At 35.8% G+C, this 17,886-nt stretch overlaps 2 protein-coding genes across 6 annotated transcripts in view; one reads left to right on the top strand and one right to left on the bottom strand.

Annotated features, from left to right (window-relative positions):
• TDP1 (tyrosyl-DNA phosphodiesterase 1) overlaps window positions 1-10,782 on the bottom strand; it is a 170,779-nt gene extending 159,997 nt beyond the window's left edge. Inside the window, exons 1-4 of one of the 3 annotated variants that reach the window (XM_051977416.1) lie at window positions 10,666-10,782; window positions 9,986-10,143; window positions 3,868-3,915; window positions 313-462 (exon numbers count right to left, since the gene is read on the bottom strand). The gene's annotated coding sequence lies outside the window, so the exon portion shown is untranslated. The remainder of the gene's footprint in view (window positions 1-312; window positions 463-3,867; window positions 3,916-9,985; window positions 10,144-10,665) is intronic. The other 2 variants (XM_051977414.1, XM_051977415.1) reach the window with 2 other exon arrangements.
• Window positions 10,783-10,893: 111 nt separating this feature from the next.
• Window positions 10,894-17,886, top strand: part of EFCAB11 (EF-hand calcium binding domain 11) — a 173,829-nt gene continuing 166,836 nt past the window's right edge. For 2 of the 3 annotated variants that reach the window (XM_051977423.1, XM_051977422.1), the window contains exons 1-2: window positions 10,895-11,069; window positions 12,193-12,288. In XM_051977423.1, the coding sequence (XP_051833383.1) occupies window positions 10,995-11,069; window positions 12,193-12,288 (171 nt within the window). In that variant the 5' untranslated portion in view covers window positions 10,895-10,994. Of the gene's footprint in view, window positions 11,070-12,192; window positions 12,289-17,886 lie in introns of all 3 variants that reach the window. The other variant, XM_051977421.1, reaches the window with a different exon arrangement.

A 17,886-nucleotide genomic window follows, 5' to 3' on the forward strand; every position in this document is an offset into this window, starting at 1 on the left:
TAGACCACTCCTGCTAAGCTTCTATTTGATTTAACAAATATTTATTAGGTTCTTTTACATGCAAAGCCCCTGCTAGGTGCTAGAGATACAGTAGCTATAAACAAAGACCTCACTCTCAAGTTCTTTATAATATAAAGATAACATTACTTAGTCAGCTAACAATCAATAAGCATTTATTGAATCACCTCCTACATGTCAGGCTCTGAACTAAGCAAGGGAGATACAAAGAATGGCAATAAACAAAGAAACAAACAAAACTGGTTCTTATGTTAGAGCTCCCAGTTATGAGAGAAAGCAGGAAAATATACTTACTTGGTTAGAACTGCCTTCTATTTTGAGCTATCTTTTCATATCCCACAAGGATGAGATTTAGAAGACTGGGTTGGTCTACTCTCCCCTTTTTGTCACGAATCTTGCTGTGAGACCTCAGGCAAGTCTAAGTCTGGATCTCAGTTTCTTCATCTGTAAAATGGGAGAGTTAAAAAACCTTTCTTTCAGTACATCCAAAATTTATGTGCCTAGAATTCCCACTCTACCAACCCTGTTCTGTCTTAATTTCCTCCCTTCTTGGCGTTAATTCTAACAGTTGAACACAACCCTCCACCCTTATATTTTGTGCACTAATGTGCATTTCCATCATCCCAACTCTCAGACCCTGAAAACTGCTAGAACACTTAGAACACTGCCTGCCACCAAGTACCTGTTGACTTGATAAAAACCATTTAGAATGAATGACAGCATTCTAAATGTGGAAATATGTTTAGAAGATTTGCACAAGTTTAACCTATATTGGATTGCTTACTGTTCAGCGGATGAGGTGGGGGAGGGAGGGAGAAAAGTTTGGAATATAAGGTTTTGCAAGGTGAATGTTGAAAACCCTATTTGCATATATCTTGAAAAATAAAAAAAAAAACTATTATCATAAAAAAATTTAGACTTTATCAGCTATAAATTCTTACTAGCTACCTTGAACCAGGGATAGCTGCTAGCTAGCATAGTGGATACAGTGCTGATCCTGGAGGTAAGGAGACCTACCAGCTATGTGACCCTGGGCAATTCACTTAACCTATTTGCCTCAGTTTCCGCATCTGTAAAATGAGCCAAAGAAATAGCAGACTGCTGCAGTGTCTTTGACCAAAATAACCCAAATAGGGTCATGAAGGCTAGGACACAACTAAAATGGCTCAACAATAATCAGGAACCAAAACCTCACTACTACCTTTTTTCAATCTCAAACATTCTTTACAACATCTGCTCTAAACTTTTTCCTCTCTCTTTTAGTTCATTAGATCACCAGACCATCCCCTTTCTCTCAGCAAAAGACCCTGCTTCCTCCTAACTGGAAAAAAATAAATGATCCTTCATTGCCACACTCCAGTAACCCTACAGTTTCATGCATCTTTCCTTCTATTTCTTTGCATTAGTCTCAGACCAAAAATTAATTCTTTTCTTTTACTTATGTCTCATCTCATATCCTGCTTAATAAATGTTTGTTGAACTTATAAAAGTTTTAATCTTTAATCCTTTTTTAAAGTATTTTTACATGAAAAACAGTTTATAAATTAAAACTCATTTTAAAATACCTTAAATTCTTATTGTTTTATAGTATAACAGACACTTTAATTATCAGATCAATGCACATTTAATCTAAGAGGATCATTTCATAAGAGAAAAAGATGAAATTAAATGTCTTTTCAATTTTGCTTTGAAAACTGGATTTCACCTGAAGATCATAGTTTATTTTTTTAATCTTTCACTTTATTTTTCCATTATTATTCCAATTTCCATAATTTTCCATTGAATTTTCCAATTTAAGGAGAGAAAAAAGGAAGACAAAATGCTTGTAACAAATTAGCAAAGTCAAGCAAAACAAATTACCACCATTCATGGTTAAAAAAAAAAAAAATTGTGTGTCTTCTTAATGAGGGAGAGAGAAGGAAAGAAAGAATTTGTTTCTCAATCTTTTTTTAAATGAATGCAAAAGAAATTCTACATGTAATTGGAAAAAAGTAAAAAAAGGTCAGCTCTATCTAAAATAGTTCCATTGTAATTTAATTCTCTAGTTACTTGATTAGGTTCTAAAACTTTGTTTTTATTTTTATCCATTTCTAAAATGTATAATTTTAAAATATGTCCACATTTCCTTAAATTTTGTTCATATTCAAAATATACTTTAAGTTTTCTTTGATATATATTATATATAACTTATAAGCTATGATATACTTATGTATTGTATATGTTTATATATTATAACATTTACGTGTAATTGTGATATATTTATATATATTGTTTATATAAATTTATACATAATATATAGCATATGTGTGTATATATATATATACACATATATATATATATACACACACATACACAATTTTATCTCACTACTACACAAGCTGATAGGTACAGTTATTATTTGCTTTTTTACAACTGAACAAATTGAATCAGAGGCAAATTGATTGACTTATCAAGAGTCACACACAAGGTATTAAAAATCCGAGGCTAAATTTGACTTTAGGTTCAGCACTCTATCCACTGCACCAGGTATCTAGCTCCTTCTAATTCAATTATATTGAAATACAGCAAAATATTAAGAAGGAAAGGTTTACAGAAGAAGAGTCTGAAACTCCTAATAGAAATTTGATCTTTCCTTGAATTATTTAAAAACATGGCTAAGAAAAAGCTCACAAACTTCACTAGACTGTCAAAGGGGTCCGGGACCCACAAAAAAAAAAAAAAAAAAAAAAGCCTGGAGCTGTAGCCTATTCACTATTGCCTAAAACATACAAAGCATCCAATTATTCCTTTAGAAATCATCACTATAAAACCCTATTTTTTAAACTGTGGTTTTAGATGCCCATATGGGGTCTTGTAACTGAAATTATGATTTATTATCAATAAACATTTGATTTGTATATCTATTTCATATACTTGTATAACTGGGGTCACATAAAAATTTCTTAGGTAAAAAGTGGTCAGGAGTAGAAAAGTTTCAGAAGCCCTGTCCTAACACATGTCAATCAAAAGTCTAGCTTTCTTTAGAATTCAAAACAATGTTAGCCAGACCCAACTGGAAGTATGAAACTATAGCAGCTACTTATACAGATGGTGCAATTAAAAGGCACCTTGTTGGGAAATCAAATTAGTCACAGACTCACAGAATCTAAGTAAGAGGACTCACAAGGCAAGTCAAATTTGTAACCAAACACCAATTTTCCCTGTTTAATACCATGCTTCAGAGAGGATTGCCCATCCTTCTACAAAGATACCCAGGACAAAGCAAACAACCTTTATTTCTTAAGGCAGCTATGCTGTTTCTATTTTGATGACTTTCACACACAATCACAAGGGTTCCCCCATAACGGCGCTATTCTTAGTATAAAAAACTGCAAATGATAGTATTTTTAAATACCAAATGAAGCATTTTTATATTTAAATTGTGCTCTTTTTAAGCAGATAGGTAGATCTGTGTATATATGCTGCCTTCTGGGTTTACTAAAGGTTTCCAAGTTATCATTTAAAATATGCAACACTTTTCTTGACCAAATGTAAATACTATGAAAACAAATGAAAATGCCATCCTTCATCAAAGGATTACCAGCAGGGAGCACAATTATGAAAAGAAACAAAACTTGTAAACACAGGTGTTTCACTGATGATACAACTTCCTCCTCAAACTCCCTCTTAAAAGCAGAAGGATTTGATATTCTTCGGCTGTTTATATATATATATAAAAAGTCCAGATGTTGTTCATTAAAGTCAATCAGAATAAACAACTTGTAATCATTAACACTGCCAAGCAACCTCCCTCTTTAGAAAATTAGGATCTGTCAAAGAATTATTTCCATATAAAACATTCAAACTCACCCGTAAATCACACTATCAGCCTGGGCCATTCAAGAGGAACTTATATGCCTGAAAAGGAAAATGTGAAAGGTTCCAAGTACTTGTTCCAAGCAAACCAGGATCAGAATTTTGATTTACTCTAGGCTTACAGAGCAGAGCAAACATTCATTTGAGCATCTTCTATGGACCCATAATTACTAAAAATCTCATTCTAAAAGTTGTTCACTTGTGTCTAACTCTTCATGACCCAATTTGGGTCATGGCAAAGATACAGGAGCAGGATACCTTCTCCAGTTTATTTTAAAGAGGAGGAAACTGAGGCAAATAGGGTTAAGTGACTTTTCCAAGGTCACACAGCTAGGAAGTGTCTGAGACAGAATTTGAATTCGGGAAGAGGAGCATTCTTGACTCCAGACTTGACTCTCCATTGCTAATAGGTAGCCTTACCTACAATATTATTCTTTTTTTTCTTTGCCTATTATTTTTTTAAGTTTTTAATTTTCAAATTATATGCAGTTTTCAACATTCACTCTTGCAAAACATTTGTGTTGCAAATTTTTCTCTCTCCCTTCTCCCTCGCCTAAAAAGCAAGTAATGGAACATGTTAAACATGTACAATTCTTCTATAGCTCCACAATTATCATGCTGCACAAGAAAAACCAGATTAAAAAGGGGAAAAGTGAGAAAAAACAAAATGCAAGCAAACAACAACAAAAAAAGTGAAAATAATATGTTGTGATCCACACTCGGCCCCCATAGTCCTCTCCCTGGGTGCAGATGGCTATCTCCATCACAAGACCATGGGAACTCTGCCATATTATTCTAAGAGTACTTACTCGCAAGAATAACTTCTATTTATACTACACTATAAATCATATACTACATACATGCACTACACTATAAACTATAAGTAGGGTGAACCAGAGTCTTTATGCAGTGGGAAGGTTTAATCATTAAAATTATGAACCTATATAAGTATGTATCTATGGAATTATCTATATGTATTCACTTCCATTAAAATTTGGGGTCAGAGGGCAAGAAGCATGTTTTTGCTTTTCTTTTATCACATTTCAAAATAGTCAATTTGGCACAGTCCTAAGGAGTAGGGATACAAAAAAATGGATAAAAACAAGTCTTTGCCCTCAAGGAGTTTACAATTTAAAGGATGGGAGGAAGGGATAACCAGTATGTAAATGACCATGTATAATTGAGATATATTCAGGATAAATTGTAGATAATCAAGGGGAGGGGGCGGGGGAAGGGGGGGACTTAATGCTTTTTTTTTTTTTTTAAATTAATTAAAATTTTGATTTGTTTGAAGGCATGAGTAACCCTGAGGTTTACCAGCAGGCCCTACCCAAGCAGAAAGAATAAGATTATGCAATGCACCAGGGGCTGGAATCAAGAAGAACTGGATTCAAATCCAGTCTCAAATACTTATTGGCTCTGTAACCTTAGGTAAGTCACAGCCATGTTAGCCTCATTTTTGCCAAACAAAACGAGTTGAAGAAGGAAATGGCAAAACACTCCAATATCTTTGCCAAGAAAACCCTAAATGGGATCACAGAGTCAGACAGGACTGAAGTTACTGAAAAACATCAACATAAAACTATAGGACCCAACTTAAAAGGATTGTAGGAAGACTTCAAAAAGAAAAATGTTCAAAATGCTTTGTAAGTCTTAAGAATCAGCTATCCAAAGCTATCATAGATCTTTAAAAGTATAAAACAAAAGGCCAGGTATTCTACCAGGACCACATTTTCTCCTTTTTTATATCAATCTATTAGCAAATAAAACCCAAACCAAAAAAACCCAAATGCTTGGCTTTCATCAACAAGAACAAAGGGGTTTCCCTTTTATATTTATACAAGCTGTAGAGAAAGGATTATAAAGCACTCTTAATTTTAGGCAGAAAAAATAAAGAAATCTGAAAACATGTTATTAATAATAGTTTATAAAATTTGCAAAGCACTGCACAAATATAATTTCATTTTATCTTCAAAACTTCTAGGATTTAGGTACTTTTATTATTCTAATTTTACATACATGGCAACATAAAAATGTGAGTTCTTTGACAGCAGGGACTAGGTTGATTTACTTTGTTTTGTTTTAGGTTTTTTAGCCTTTCTTTTAACTCTCAGCGCAGCTCAGTACTTGATAGTCAATATCTAGATGCCCACAAAGTCTGAGGCCCAATGAACAAATTCCTGACCCCACGTCTAGTATCTACTATAGTAACACCTACATTTGTTGGGAAAAAAACGATCAACTGACCCCCTTATTTCACTAGTGAGAAAACTGATGTCTAGAGAAATGGGAACAACCTACCTAATAGATTCCTTAGGTCTTATCTCAGCTCCCTGGTCTCAAAAAGCCCCATTCCTGCAAATTTGAACCCCTCAACTTTGATGGGCAATATATACATATATATTTATAGAGAGTTTATGATGTGCCAGGCTCTGTGCAAAGCGATTCACAATTATTACCTCATTTGATCCTCACAACAGTCCTTGGGGATAGGGATGGGGTAGTTATCTTGATTATACAGTTAAGGAAATTGGAAAGGTAATAGGCGTCCAAGGTGAATTTGAACTTGCAGCTTCCCAATTCCAAGTCCAATGCTCTATCCATTTGAGTCACAGTAATAATACACACAGCATCTACTATGTGCCAGGCACCCTGTGAGCTAAAGGCTTTACAAATGCTATTATCAACCCCTATTATCTATTATCATTACAAACTATCATTATATACAGCTGAAGAAACTGATGCAAACAGGGATTAAGTTACTTTTTCAAAGTCCCCCATCTAGGAATAGCAACAAATAATTAGCACCTATTTAGTTATGTTCCAGGCATTGTGCTGTGTTTTATAAATATCATCTTATTTGACTATCACAACAGTGGAAAGTAGGTACTATTATCACCCCTTACAGTCTTATTATTATACACTATCATTATTTACGATTGAGGAAACTGAGACCAATAGGAGTTAAGTGACTTTTTCAAAGTCCCACAGCTAGGAATCATAACAATAAATTTTGCGGTCCTCAAACTTTTTAAATAGGAGGCCAGTTCACTGTCCCTCAGACTGTTGGAGGGCCGGACTATAGTAAAAACAAAAACTTTGTTTTGTGGGCCTTTAAATAAAGAACTTCATAGCCCTGGGGGAGGGGGTTAAACGTCCTCAGCTGCTGCATCTGGCCCGCGGGCCGTTGTTTGAGGACCCCTTAGGCACTACGCTAAGGGTTTCATGAATGTTTTATTTAACTTTCAAGACAACCCGGGACAACATTTAAAAATATTTACCTATTGATAACATTTATATGCGCCAGGCACTGTGCTAAGCGCCATACAAATATTATCTTATTTAACCCTATCAACCTTGGGAGGTAGTTATTATCCCCATTTTACCAAAGTGGAAACTGAGGCAAAAAGCCCGGATCCTAAGTTCAGCAGAGGCCGATTCACGGTCCGGAGAGCAGATCAAGAAAGCTTGCTCCTAACACTTTTCCAGTCTAGCTAAGAGAAGGGGTGCCGGGAAACGCGCTCCGGGGTTCCCAAGAGCCCCGCGGCTTGCCCTTTGCAGCAAGCAACCCTGGAGCGTGCCCCGCATGCTTCACGCTCACTTGAACAAGCAGCACGCACGCATTCAGGTTTTTCCCGCGCCACCCCCCTCCCGCCCTGCACCCCCCCATTCCAAAACCCAGCCAGCGCGCGTGCCCCACAGCTCTGGCCCAGCTGCCCGCACCTCCTGCAGCTGCTGCGAGGCTTTGCCTCTCTGGAGTTCAAATGCGGCCCCTCTCCGAGGACTCCGCTGATCCGGCCCCTTCCCTTTCCGGGAGAGGTTCTTGCTAGGTCCTAAAAACCTCCTCTCAGGTGGTGTGGACTTTTTAGGGCCCGGCACAGACTGACGACCCCCAGACTCAGCTAAATCCGTAAATTGGTGCACACCCCGGGCGGTGGGGCCGGTGGGGAAATTGCCTAAGCCGTTCTTTCTAAGGCTCATCTCCTAACAGCTTTAAGACCCTTTACTCTATCCGCCTTACCTTATTAGGGTTTTTCCAGCTCTAGGGACAAAAAGGAGAGGTTTTTCATTTAATTTTTAATGGGATCAGCAAACTGCTGAGATGCTAACAGCAGTTCGTTAGCTGGGCAGAGTGACATCCCAGCTATGCAGGTAGTAAAAGGCTGGGTGGGATGGGGGGAGGGGAGGGTTTGTTTTTTTTTTTTTTTTTTTTTCCCCATTCATTGGGATTTGTATCCCCCGGGCCTAGCATAGTGCTTGGCACATAGGAAGTGCACAATAATCGTTTCTTTCTTGAGTGATAATAAAGCTTTTTTTAACCCCGGATTTTTTTTCTTTTTTTTCTTTTTTGATAGGCCAGTTTTTAATATAAAAGGTGGATTTGGGAATCTTAAATGCAAGTTTAAGTCCAAACTGTTACCCTAACCTTTGTCACTTCACCTTTAGATATAAAGATTTGGACTAACTGAACACCATGAAGTGGGTGCTGGAGTTTGGAAGGTCCGAATTCAAATTCAGACTCGGACCCTTAGTTCTACTATTACTACTACTGCCATTATTATTAGCTAATATATTCTATTTATTGTGTCACCTAAAGTTGTCTTTTAATAGCACTTACCTCCCAACATTATAAGGACTGAATGAGATAATATATCTAAACCATATATGGATAGATATAATATATAATACATATATTAATGTTTTATATATATATATTTCCATTTATAAGCCTTAAAGCACTGTATAAATGCTAGCTATTGTAGTGTTTTTGAGTACAGTGACTATGCCACAAAATTTCACTATTAGGAGAAAAATTAGTATAGACATACCTTGTAGAACTTACATGAAACTTTTTTGATGGTACCTTATTGTTATTTAAAGAAAAGCCCAAATAGCCTATTAATGATTTACTTTTGATGTCCCTTATATTGTGTGTGAAGCTGAATTTGAACTCATATCTTCCTGACACTGTACCCCCATTGACATCTGACCTCCTCCCCACCATCTATTTCACCGCCTACCTGCAGCTGGCAAGCTGTTTGACCCTGGGCAAATCACTGCACTTCTTTTTGCCTCAGTTTCCTCATCTGTCAAATGAGGAAAAATAATAGTACTCACCTACTTGGATTGTTGTGAAGACCAAATAAGATTATAATTGTAAAGTGTTTTTTAAACCTTAAAGCTCTTTATAAATTCTAGTAATCATCATCGTTATTAAGCTTTTAACATAACCAGTGACAACTGGGAAGTAACTTGATTTGGAGTCATACAACATACATTTGAATTCAGGCTTTTTCTAAAAACCTTTGTCCCCTTAGGTTAAAAATTACCCATCAGAATTTTAAAAATATTTTGGAGACATCCTATTTCCCAAAACTAAGCTCTGCCCTCAACTTGGCATAGCAACAATCCTTTGCACTCTGGGATGATATCACTTTTTGGCAAAGTGTATTTCACTGACCAGCACCAGGTGGTTACTGAAGGAGGTCCTCAGATTTCTCAGGGACCTGAGAGCCAGAAACAGGTGGTCTATCACATCTCTTGACATGTTCACAATTGCTGTTTTTTATAACTAAATATTGCCACACTAATTCTGGTTCTGTATCTGCTACAAGGCAAAAAATTTGGAGACTGGTCCCACAGGACTGAGGAATGCCTGCATTGTTCACCCATAAACTTACTATGAAAACTGCTATTCAAGATTTAAGAATGATTATATGATAGTCCAGTTCACTTGTGTTTTTTTTTTAATGAATATAAAGCCTTGGTTTTGCCCCAGCACATTAAGTCCTTCTTCTAGGAGGATTTCTGCTTGCAGCAGTTTCCTCACTTTGGATTTAGTTCATTTTCTTTTTGATCCTTAACTCTCCTGCCTACTCTGTTCAGTGTAGGCCTTCCACAGTTAGAGGAGTTCAGATCCCGTTGCCAGGAACCTGTTTTTTCATCTATAAACTGAAGAGGTTGTTCTAAACAATCTCTAAGGTATCTGCCTGTTCTAAATCCAATTATCATCTGCTCTACTGAAAAGAAAACCTAATCAGTAAAGCTCAAAAGAATTGGAGGTGACAGAATAAAATTAAAAGTCTTCGTGTAGGATTGAAGTGGGACTCACCTGTGTCCTCATCCTGGGATCAGAGTTCAAATAGTGCTTTATAATCTCATCTCTTCTTAACGCATCCTGCCTTTCGGCTCCTTTCTCTCCTCCACACCACACCGGCCCTACTTATTCACACTCAACCATAAAGAACGAGTCCTTATGTGTAAACAGAGCTGGAAAAAAAAAAAAAAAGGACTATATTGCATTTTAACCGTTGGAAAACTTTTGCTTCTTCCAAGTCATTTCGTAAGCTCAGCATTTCTAGAAGTAAAGAAAGGACCTTAGAAACCACTCATTTAAAAACAGAAGCCAGAAAGAGGGAGGATTTGAACTGAGATTCAGTTTTACCAAACCATAAGTATTAATTAGGCACCGATTGTTAACACCCCCAGGGTATCCTCAGAGCCTAGCAAAGAATCTGCCACGTGGTGGGAGTTTTCTTAATATCAACGATAGACTGATTTAATTATATTTAGAGTAATAAATCAGCTGTATCCAGATTTTTCCTTAACATCTCGCGGTTATCAAGAAATCCCAACTTGTGTTTACATGGGAAGTCTGTTTTTATTCTTTTGCATGTTTTATTCACATTCTTCCCAGTCCGCCAAAATGCAACGTATAAAGTAGGAGCTCAACAAAATTTGTTGAAAAAACTCAGGAATGAATACACTATTCTTTACAGATTTCAAATTTACCAATCTCCAGAACTTCCAACTCCACCAGTCGGTGACTGCCCTCCTTAAACAGCAACCCAGTGGAAGCAAATAGGAAGAGCTAAAAGAAGACACAGACGGCCCCGGAAGCTGCCGGTCCCGACTACTTTCTCTTTGGGGAAAGGGCGTGGCTACGCAAAAAGTTCAGCCAATGGGAGAGAAGATATGAAATGACGCGAGCAGCGATAGTCCAATAGGAGAAGCGTCGGCGTTGCTAGGCGGCAGTTGTTTCCCCCGCTCCCGGCGGAGTTGGCTGGAGGAGACTGCGATTCTATGTTTCTTAGCTTACATGTTTGCTAAGGCGCCCCGAAATGTTCGCTGCGGACAGTAGTGCCTTGTGCTCTAGACGTGAAGCTCGGCTCTCAGAGCGACGGAAGTGGGTGAAAGTAGGTGTCTCCTTGGCTTCGGGTTTAGCAATGCTGAGCGAAGGGAACTAACCTTGGATTCTGAACGAGAGAGGTCCAGCCTCTGCCCGAGACAGGCAACGGAGATGCGGAGCTTGGGAGCCAGAAAAACGGCGCTCCCCTCCTAACCTTGATGGATGGCTCCCCAGTATTCCCGTCTATCCAGATCCTTGAGGGTAGCGGACCGGATGTCCCATAAGGGCTCCCTTCCACCTCAACAAGTTCTTGAATGCTATTTGAGAATCCTGTTGACTGCCCCCCCCGCCCCCAACTGAATGAAAATCAAGTTTTTAAAAAGCTATTGCCTTTTGAACAAAAAAAAAAAGAAAAGAAAAAGCATTTGTGAAACATATACTTTGTTGCTGAGTACTCTGCTGTGCTTTGGGGATAGACGTACAAAAGCAAAGACAATCTCTTCCTCAAGGAACCTACATTTTAATAAGGGACACTATCTTTGTTGGGAAGTAGTACTTTGATCTCCAAACAAGTCATTTAATTTCTAAGCCTCAGTTAACTTTTCTGTAAAGTGGAAATAATAATAGCACCTACTTTCCAGGGTTGTGGTGAGAACAAAATGGGATAATATTTGTAAGGTGCTTTGCAAGAGTGCTATATAAATGCTAATTATTACAGTTATTACAAAATTATTAGGAAAGTGAGTGGGGGCCTTAAGGAAGTAGACAATTACTAGCTTATGGCTGTTTAGACACAAGGTGGCAACAACATACTACTCGTAGAAATTAAGAAAAGTATACTGTTTTTCCTCCAAAATCTTAAAAATTAACTATAGGGCACAGTGTTTTTTACAATGCTGCTTCTAACCTGCCCCCCACACCTTGAACTTAAATATAGTGCTTTACACACAGTAAAGCTTAATATTAAATTGAATTGATTCTATCTTAATAAAGAAATGAGAGAAATTTCACTGTTAGAACTTATTAATGAAAAAAAAAAAAAAAGCTCTTGACTATATCTTTCCTTTTTTTTTTCTTTGAGTTTTTGATCCCCTTTCAGAAATCAACAAAAATTCAAGACCAATTACACAAAATTAAAAAAAAATTAGACAGTTCTGTGGCTCTCACTAAATATATTTAACATTTTTTAGGTATTTGAAGCATGTGATGAAGATAAAAAAGGTTATCTAAGCAGAGAAGACTTTAAAGTTGCTGTAGTAATGCTGTTTGGGTACAAACCATCAAAGGTATATTTTATTTTTATTAATATACATTTAGTGATAAAAAAGCAGCAATGTTATTTTGTTAAAGCTTATTTTACAATCTGAATCTAAAGCATATTACAGATACTTAAATACTTTTCATAGGCTTCTATACTTAAATTTCAGTGAAGAACTTTGCCCATTTTATTAATGACATTTATTTTAAACAGATAAAATTTTATTAATTTTTAAATCATCTACTTTCCTAGTGTTTCTCTTTCCCTATCTCTCTCAGCAAACAATCACATAAAACAAAGTATGAAGAAAAAAAGTTTAAAAAGTCTATATTTTATCAAGATCCATTAGGCCAATAGGGTGGGAACATTACCTCTTATGGAGGCCAACCTTGGTCATTATAACTTGGCAGCATTTCACCTCAATTGTGTTATTTTTCTTTCAGTTTACATTTCTATGGTCATTATGTATATGGTTTTCCTGGTTCTGCTTAATTTACTTTGTACAGTTCATATATCCTCCAATGTTTCTCTGGATATTCATTATTCCTTGCAGGGGTCCTCAAACTTTTTAAATAGGGGGCCAGTTCACTATTCTCAGACTTTTGAGAGTAAAACAAAAAACTTTGTTTTATGGGCCTTTAAATAAAGAAACTTCATAGCCCTGGGTGAGGGGAGTAATCATCCTCAGCTACAGCATCTGGCCAGCGGGCTGTAGTTTGAGGACCCCTGCTTAGAGAGTATAGTAACATCCCATTACATTTAAGTATCACCACCTGTTGGCCTATTTTCCAATCAAAGGTTTTTCTAATTCTTTGCTACTAAAATTTTTTTGCTGCTATAAATGTTTGTGTATATAGCACCTTTTTTAGTCATTGAGCTTCTCAGGAATCTCTTGAGTAAAAAAGATAATAAGATTTTAGTTTCTTTGTTTAGTTTCATATTGTTTTCCAGAACTAGATCATTTTTCACCATCACTAGCAGTGCTCTAGTATGCTTATTTTTCCTTATCCCTTCCTACATTAATTACTCCCTTCTTTTGTCACCATAGACATTTTGCTGTTATTTTATTTTTCATGTCTCATGGCTTTCTTTTTGAAAAATTCAGTTGTATTTTTTGTAATATTTAAGCTCTAAACTATCTCCCTTTCTCCTTCCTTTCCCACCCCACAGTAGAGAAGGCCTTCATTTGACACAAACATATATAACACAGATTTATATGTCTATGTAGACACATGTATATATACATATATATGTATATATACATGTGTGCGTAAAACCATATTATGTATACTTTGATTTAGTAGTTATTGCTCTGTGAGTGGATAGCATTTTCTCTTATAAGTCCTTTGTATTTGATTTGAATATTTGTAATACTTAGAATAGTTTAGTCATTTACAGTTGTTTTTTGAATGGCATTGCAATTATTATATATCCAATGTTCTCTTGGTTCTCATTTTATTCCTCATTATTTCATACAAGTCTTGCCATGTTTTTCTAAAATCAACTAGCTCAACAATTCTTATAGCACAGTTGTATTCCATTACAATTATAGATCACACCTTGTTTAGCCATTTCTCCCAATTTCCAATTTCTTTGTTACCACAAAGAGAGATCATATAAATATTTTAGAATATATAGGTTCTTTTTCTTTTTTCCTGATCCCCTTGGAAACATACCTAATAATGGTATTTCGGGGTCAAAAGATATAAACAATTTAATAATAACTCTCTGAGCGTAATTCCATATTGCTTTCCAAAAATGGTTGGATCTGTTCACAGTTCTACCAATGGTGTATTTGCATACATGTCTTTTATTACTGATTTGAGGTATTTTTTTATATAGTTCTTAGTAGTTTATTATCCTTTTTTTCTGTTCGTATTGTTTGATCAATCATTTTGAGAGCATTTACTTTTTTTATCCTTCCTGTACAAAGCTGGATCAGAGGTGGAGGAAGATAAAAAAGAATTATTTCAATTGTCTCACCAAGATCTTTCTAGGAATACTTCATACTGCAATGACCTAGAATTATTAACTGTTGTATTGAGCTACATCTATGTGTATATGTGTATATATTAATATACACACGTATATATTTATAATTTTGTCATACCTAGGGAATAACTTCATTAGTTTAAATGTAAAAGTGAAATCAAACATCTCACTGATCCAATTATCAGTATTTTACTTCTCACTACTTAAAGAATTATCATTTCATTGATATGGTTATTCCCTTTGCTGATATAGATTACATAACCTTTTTAAATGATATGTAATCTTCAAGAGTTATCTTGACAAAGAAAAATAATCCTTTTCTGGCCATCATGGTGATGGATGGGCCTCTCTAAACCCACACTCTGATTTCTCCTTCAAAGTTCTATCTTCTTTTAATCAATTAAGTATTTTGTTACCAGGAATTACTGGATACAAGTATAAAAAAAAGACGATCTTTGCTCCCTAAAAACTTCTATACATTACTAGAATATATGGCAGCCTCCCCAAATTATCTTTTACTTTCTAGTATAATGATCTTGAAACATTTTTGATCAAACATTCCTATCAGTATAAATATTTATAAATGCATTATGTGTATATATAGATATAGATATGTATTTACTTATTTATAAAGTATATGCATGTGCTGCTGTATTGATAATTATATATATTACAAAATGTATGCAAAAAAAGAAATTTTGAAAGTAATAAAATAGTATTCAAACCCGGAATTCAAAAAAGAGCAACTGGAGTTTATTGAGTAGGTCATGATAGGAAGATCACTTAGATATTCAGAATTCATCAAGTATTCAAATATTTATCTTATATTGATAGGTCAGAGAAAGGAGGGATATGAAGCAGGGAAATCTATTAGAAGAGTATATTGCTTTAATCCTGGTAAAGAGGTGGAGAAATCTGAACCTGGGTGTCGTTTTGATCATCATCAAGTATTTTTTAAGCACTTAATATGTGCCAGACACCATACTAAATTCTTAGGCCACAAAATAAAGCAAAAATAAGGTTTCTGTTCTCAAGCAATTCTGCTCCAATTCTAATCGGAAAGGCCATATATAAAAAAGATGTAGGAAGAAGATATGTTTTTGGTGGTGGTGGTAGTATTTAGTTGTGTCTGTGATCCCTTTTGTGGGTTTTCTTGATAAAGATATTGGAGTGGTTTGCTATTTCTCTATGTCATTTTATAACTGAGAAACTGAGGTTTTTTAATAACTCAGGAAACTGAGGTTGGCAGTCTGGGTACCTGGGAGGATGGCGATAGAGAAGTTCAGAAGAGGAAAACGATTTGGGGGAATAATAACAAGTTCTGTTTTGGACATGTTGAGTTTGAGATGCTATAGAACTTCTGATGGGAACTGTCTAAAGGGCAGTTGTTGGGTAATATGAGATTGTAGCTAAGGAGAGATGGTAGGACTGGTTATTTAGATATGTTTGCCAATGGGAATCATTTGCATAGTGATGATAATTAAAGCTGAGGAGAATATAAAACAAGACAGTTTAGAAGGAAAAGAGAATATATTTACTTCAGTTCTCTGATAATACCTTAGGACAGACCCACATCACCTAACACCCAGATTATTAATACAGTCTGCTGGTGGGTCTACCTGCCTCAAGTCTCTCACTACTTAAATCCATTTTCCACCCACCAAAGTGATTTTTCTAAAGCCCAGGTCCAACCATGTCATTCCCATAATCAGTAAATTGTAGTGCCTTCCTACCACCTCCAGAATCAAAATCACATGTTTAGAACTCATAGTCTTTCAGAACCTAACCACCTCTCCAATCTTCTTATACTTACAATGTACTTATACTTAAAATCCTCCAAGCAGTCTGTAATACAGTAATGTTGGTCTCTTTCTGTTCCTTACATAAGGCACTCCATCCCTTGACCCCAGGTATTTTCTTAGTCTGTCCCCTGTATCTGAGATGCTTTCTCATTTCTGCCTGCTAGTTTCTCTTAAGATCCAACTAGAAAACTCAGCTTCTAAAGGAAGTCTTTCCCAATTCCTTCTAATTATGATGTCATCCCTCTGCTGATTATCTTCAATTTTCCTATATATAGCTTACTTGCATGTAATTGTTTGCTTGCCTGACAAATAATAGGCATTTAATAAATTCTTGTTGACTGAGAAGCCCATGTGAGACACTTTGTTAGAGGCCATGACCTGCCTATAAACTAGCAAAGGAGGCTGAGAGGATATAATTAGAAAAGTAGGGGAAGAAGCTGGATTGAGAAGTCTCTTGAAAGTGGAATGGGCAGAGATTGTATTAGAGAAGAGGGTGAACAACAGTATCAAAAGTTGAATGCAGTCAGACTTAAATAATTGGAAAAATATTAAGTGCTGTTGGATAGGCCAAGAAAATATAATAAAGATGACAATACTCCCTAAACTAATCTATTTATTTAGTGCTATATCAATCAGACTTCCAAGAAAATATTTTAATGATCTAGAAAAAATAACAACAAAATTCATATGGAAGAATAAAAGATCAAGAATCTCAAGGGAATTAATGAAAAAAAAATCAAATGAAGGTGGCCTAGCTGTACCTGAACTAAAACTATAGTATAAAGCAGCAGTCACCAAAACTATTTGGTACTGGTTAAGAAATAGATTAGTTGATCAGTGGAATAGGTTAGGTTCACAAGACAGAATAGTCAACTATAGCAATCTAGTGCATGACAAACCCAAAGATCCTAACTTTTGGGATAAGAATTCATTATTTGATAAAAACTGCTGGGATAACTGGAAATTAGTATGGCAGAAATTAGGCATGGACCCACACTTAATACCATATACCAAGATAAGATCAAAATGGGTCCATGACCTAGGCATAAAGAACGAGATTCTAAATAAATTAGAGGAACATAGGATAGTTTATCTCTCAGACTTGTGGAGGAGAAAGAAATTTGTGACCAAAGATGAACTAGAGACCATTACTGATCACTAAATAGAAAATTTTGATTATATCAAATTAAAAAGCCTTTGTACAAACAAAACTAATGCAAACAAGATTAGAAGAGAAGCAACAAACTGGGAAAACATCTTCACAGTTAAAGGTTCTGATAAAGGCCTTATTTCCAAAGTATATAGAGAATTGATTCTAATTTATAAGAAATCAAACCATTGTCCAATTGATAAATGGGTAAAGGATATGAACAGACAATTTTCAGATGATGAAATTGAAACTATTACCACTCATATGAAAGAGTGTTCCAAATCATTATTGATCAGAGAAATGCAAATTAAGACAACTCTGAGATACCACTACACACCTGTCAGATTAGCTAAGATGACAGGAAAAAATAATGATGAATGTTGGAGGGGATGCGGGAAAACTGGGACACTAATGCATTGTTGGTGGAGTTGTGAACGAATCCAACTATTCTGGAGAGCAATCTGGAATTATGCCCAAAAAGTTATCAAACTGTGCATACCCTTTGATGCAGCAGTGCTACTACTGGGCTTATATCCCAAAGAGATACTAAAGAAGGGAAAGGGACCTGTATGTGCCAAAATGTTTGTGGCAGCCCTGTTTGTAGTGGCTAAAAACTGGAAATTGAATGGATGCCTATCAATTGGAGAATGGTTGGGTAAATTGTGGTATATGAATGTTATGG

Source organism: Antechinus flavipes, chromosome 2 (assembly GCF_016432865.1).
Source record: "Antechinus flavipes isolate AdamAnt ecotype Samford, QLD, Australia chromosome 2, AdamAnt_v2, whole genome shotgun sequence".
Classification (NCBI taxonomy): Eukaryota; Metazoa; Chordata; class Mammalia; order Dasyuromorphia; family Dasyuridae; genus Antechinus; species Antechinus flavipes.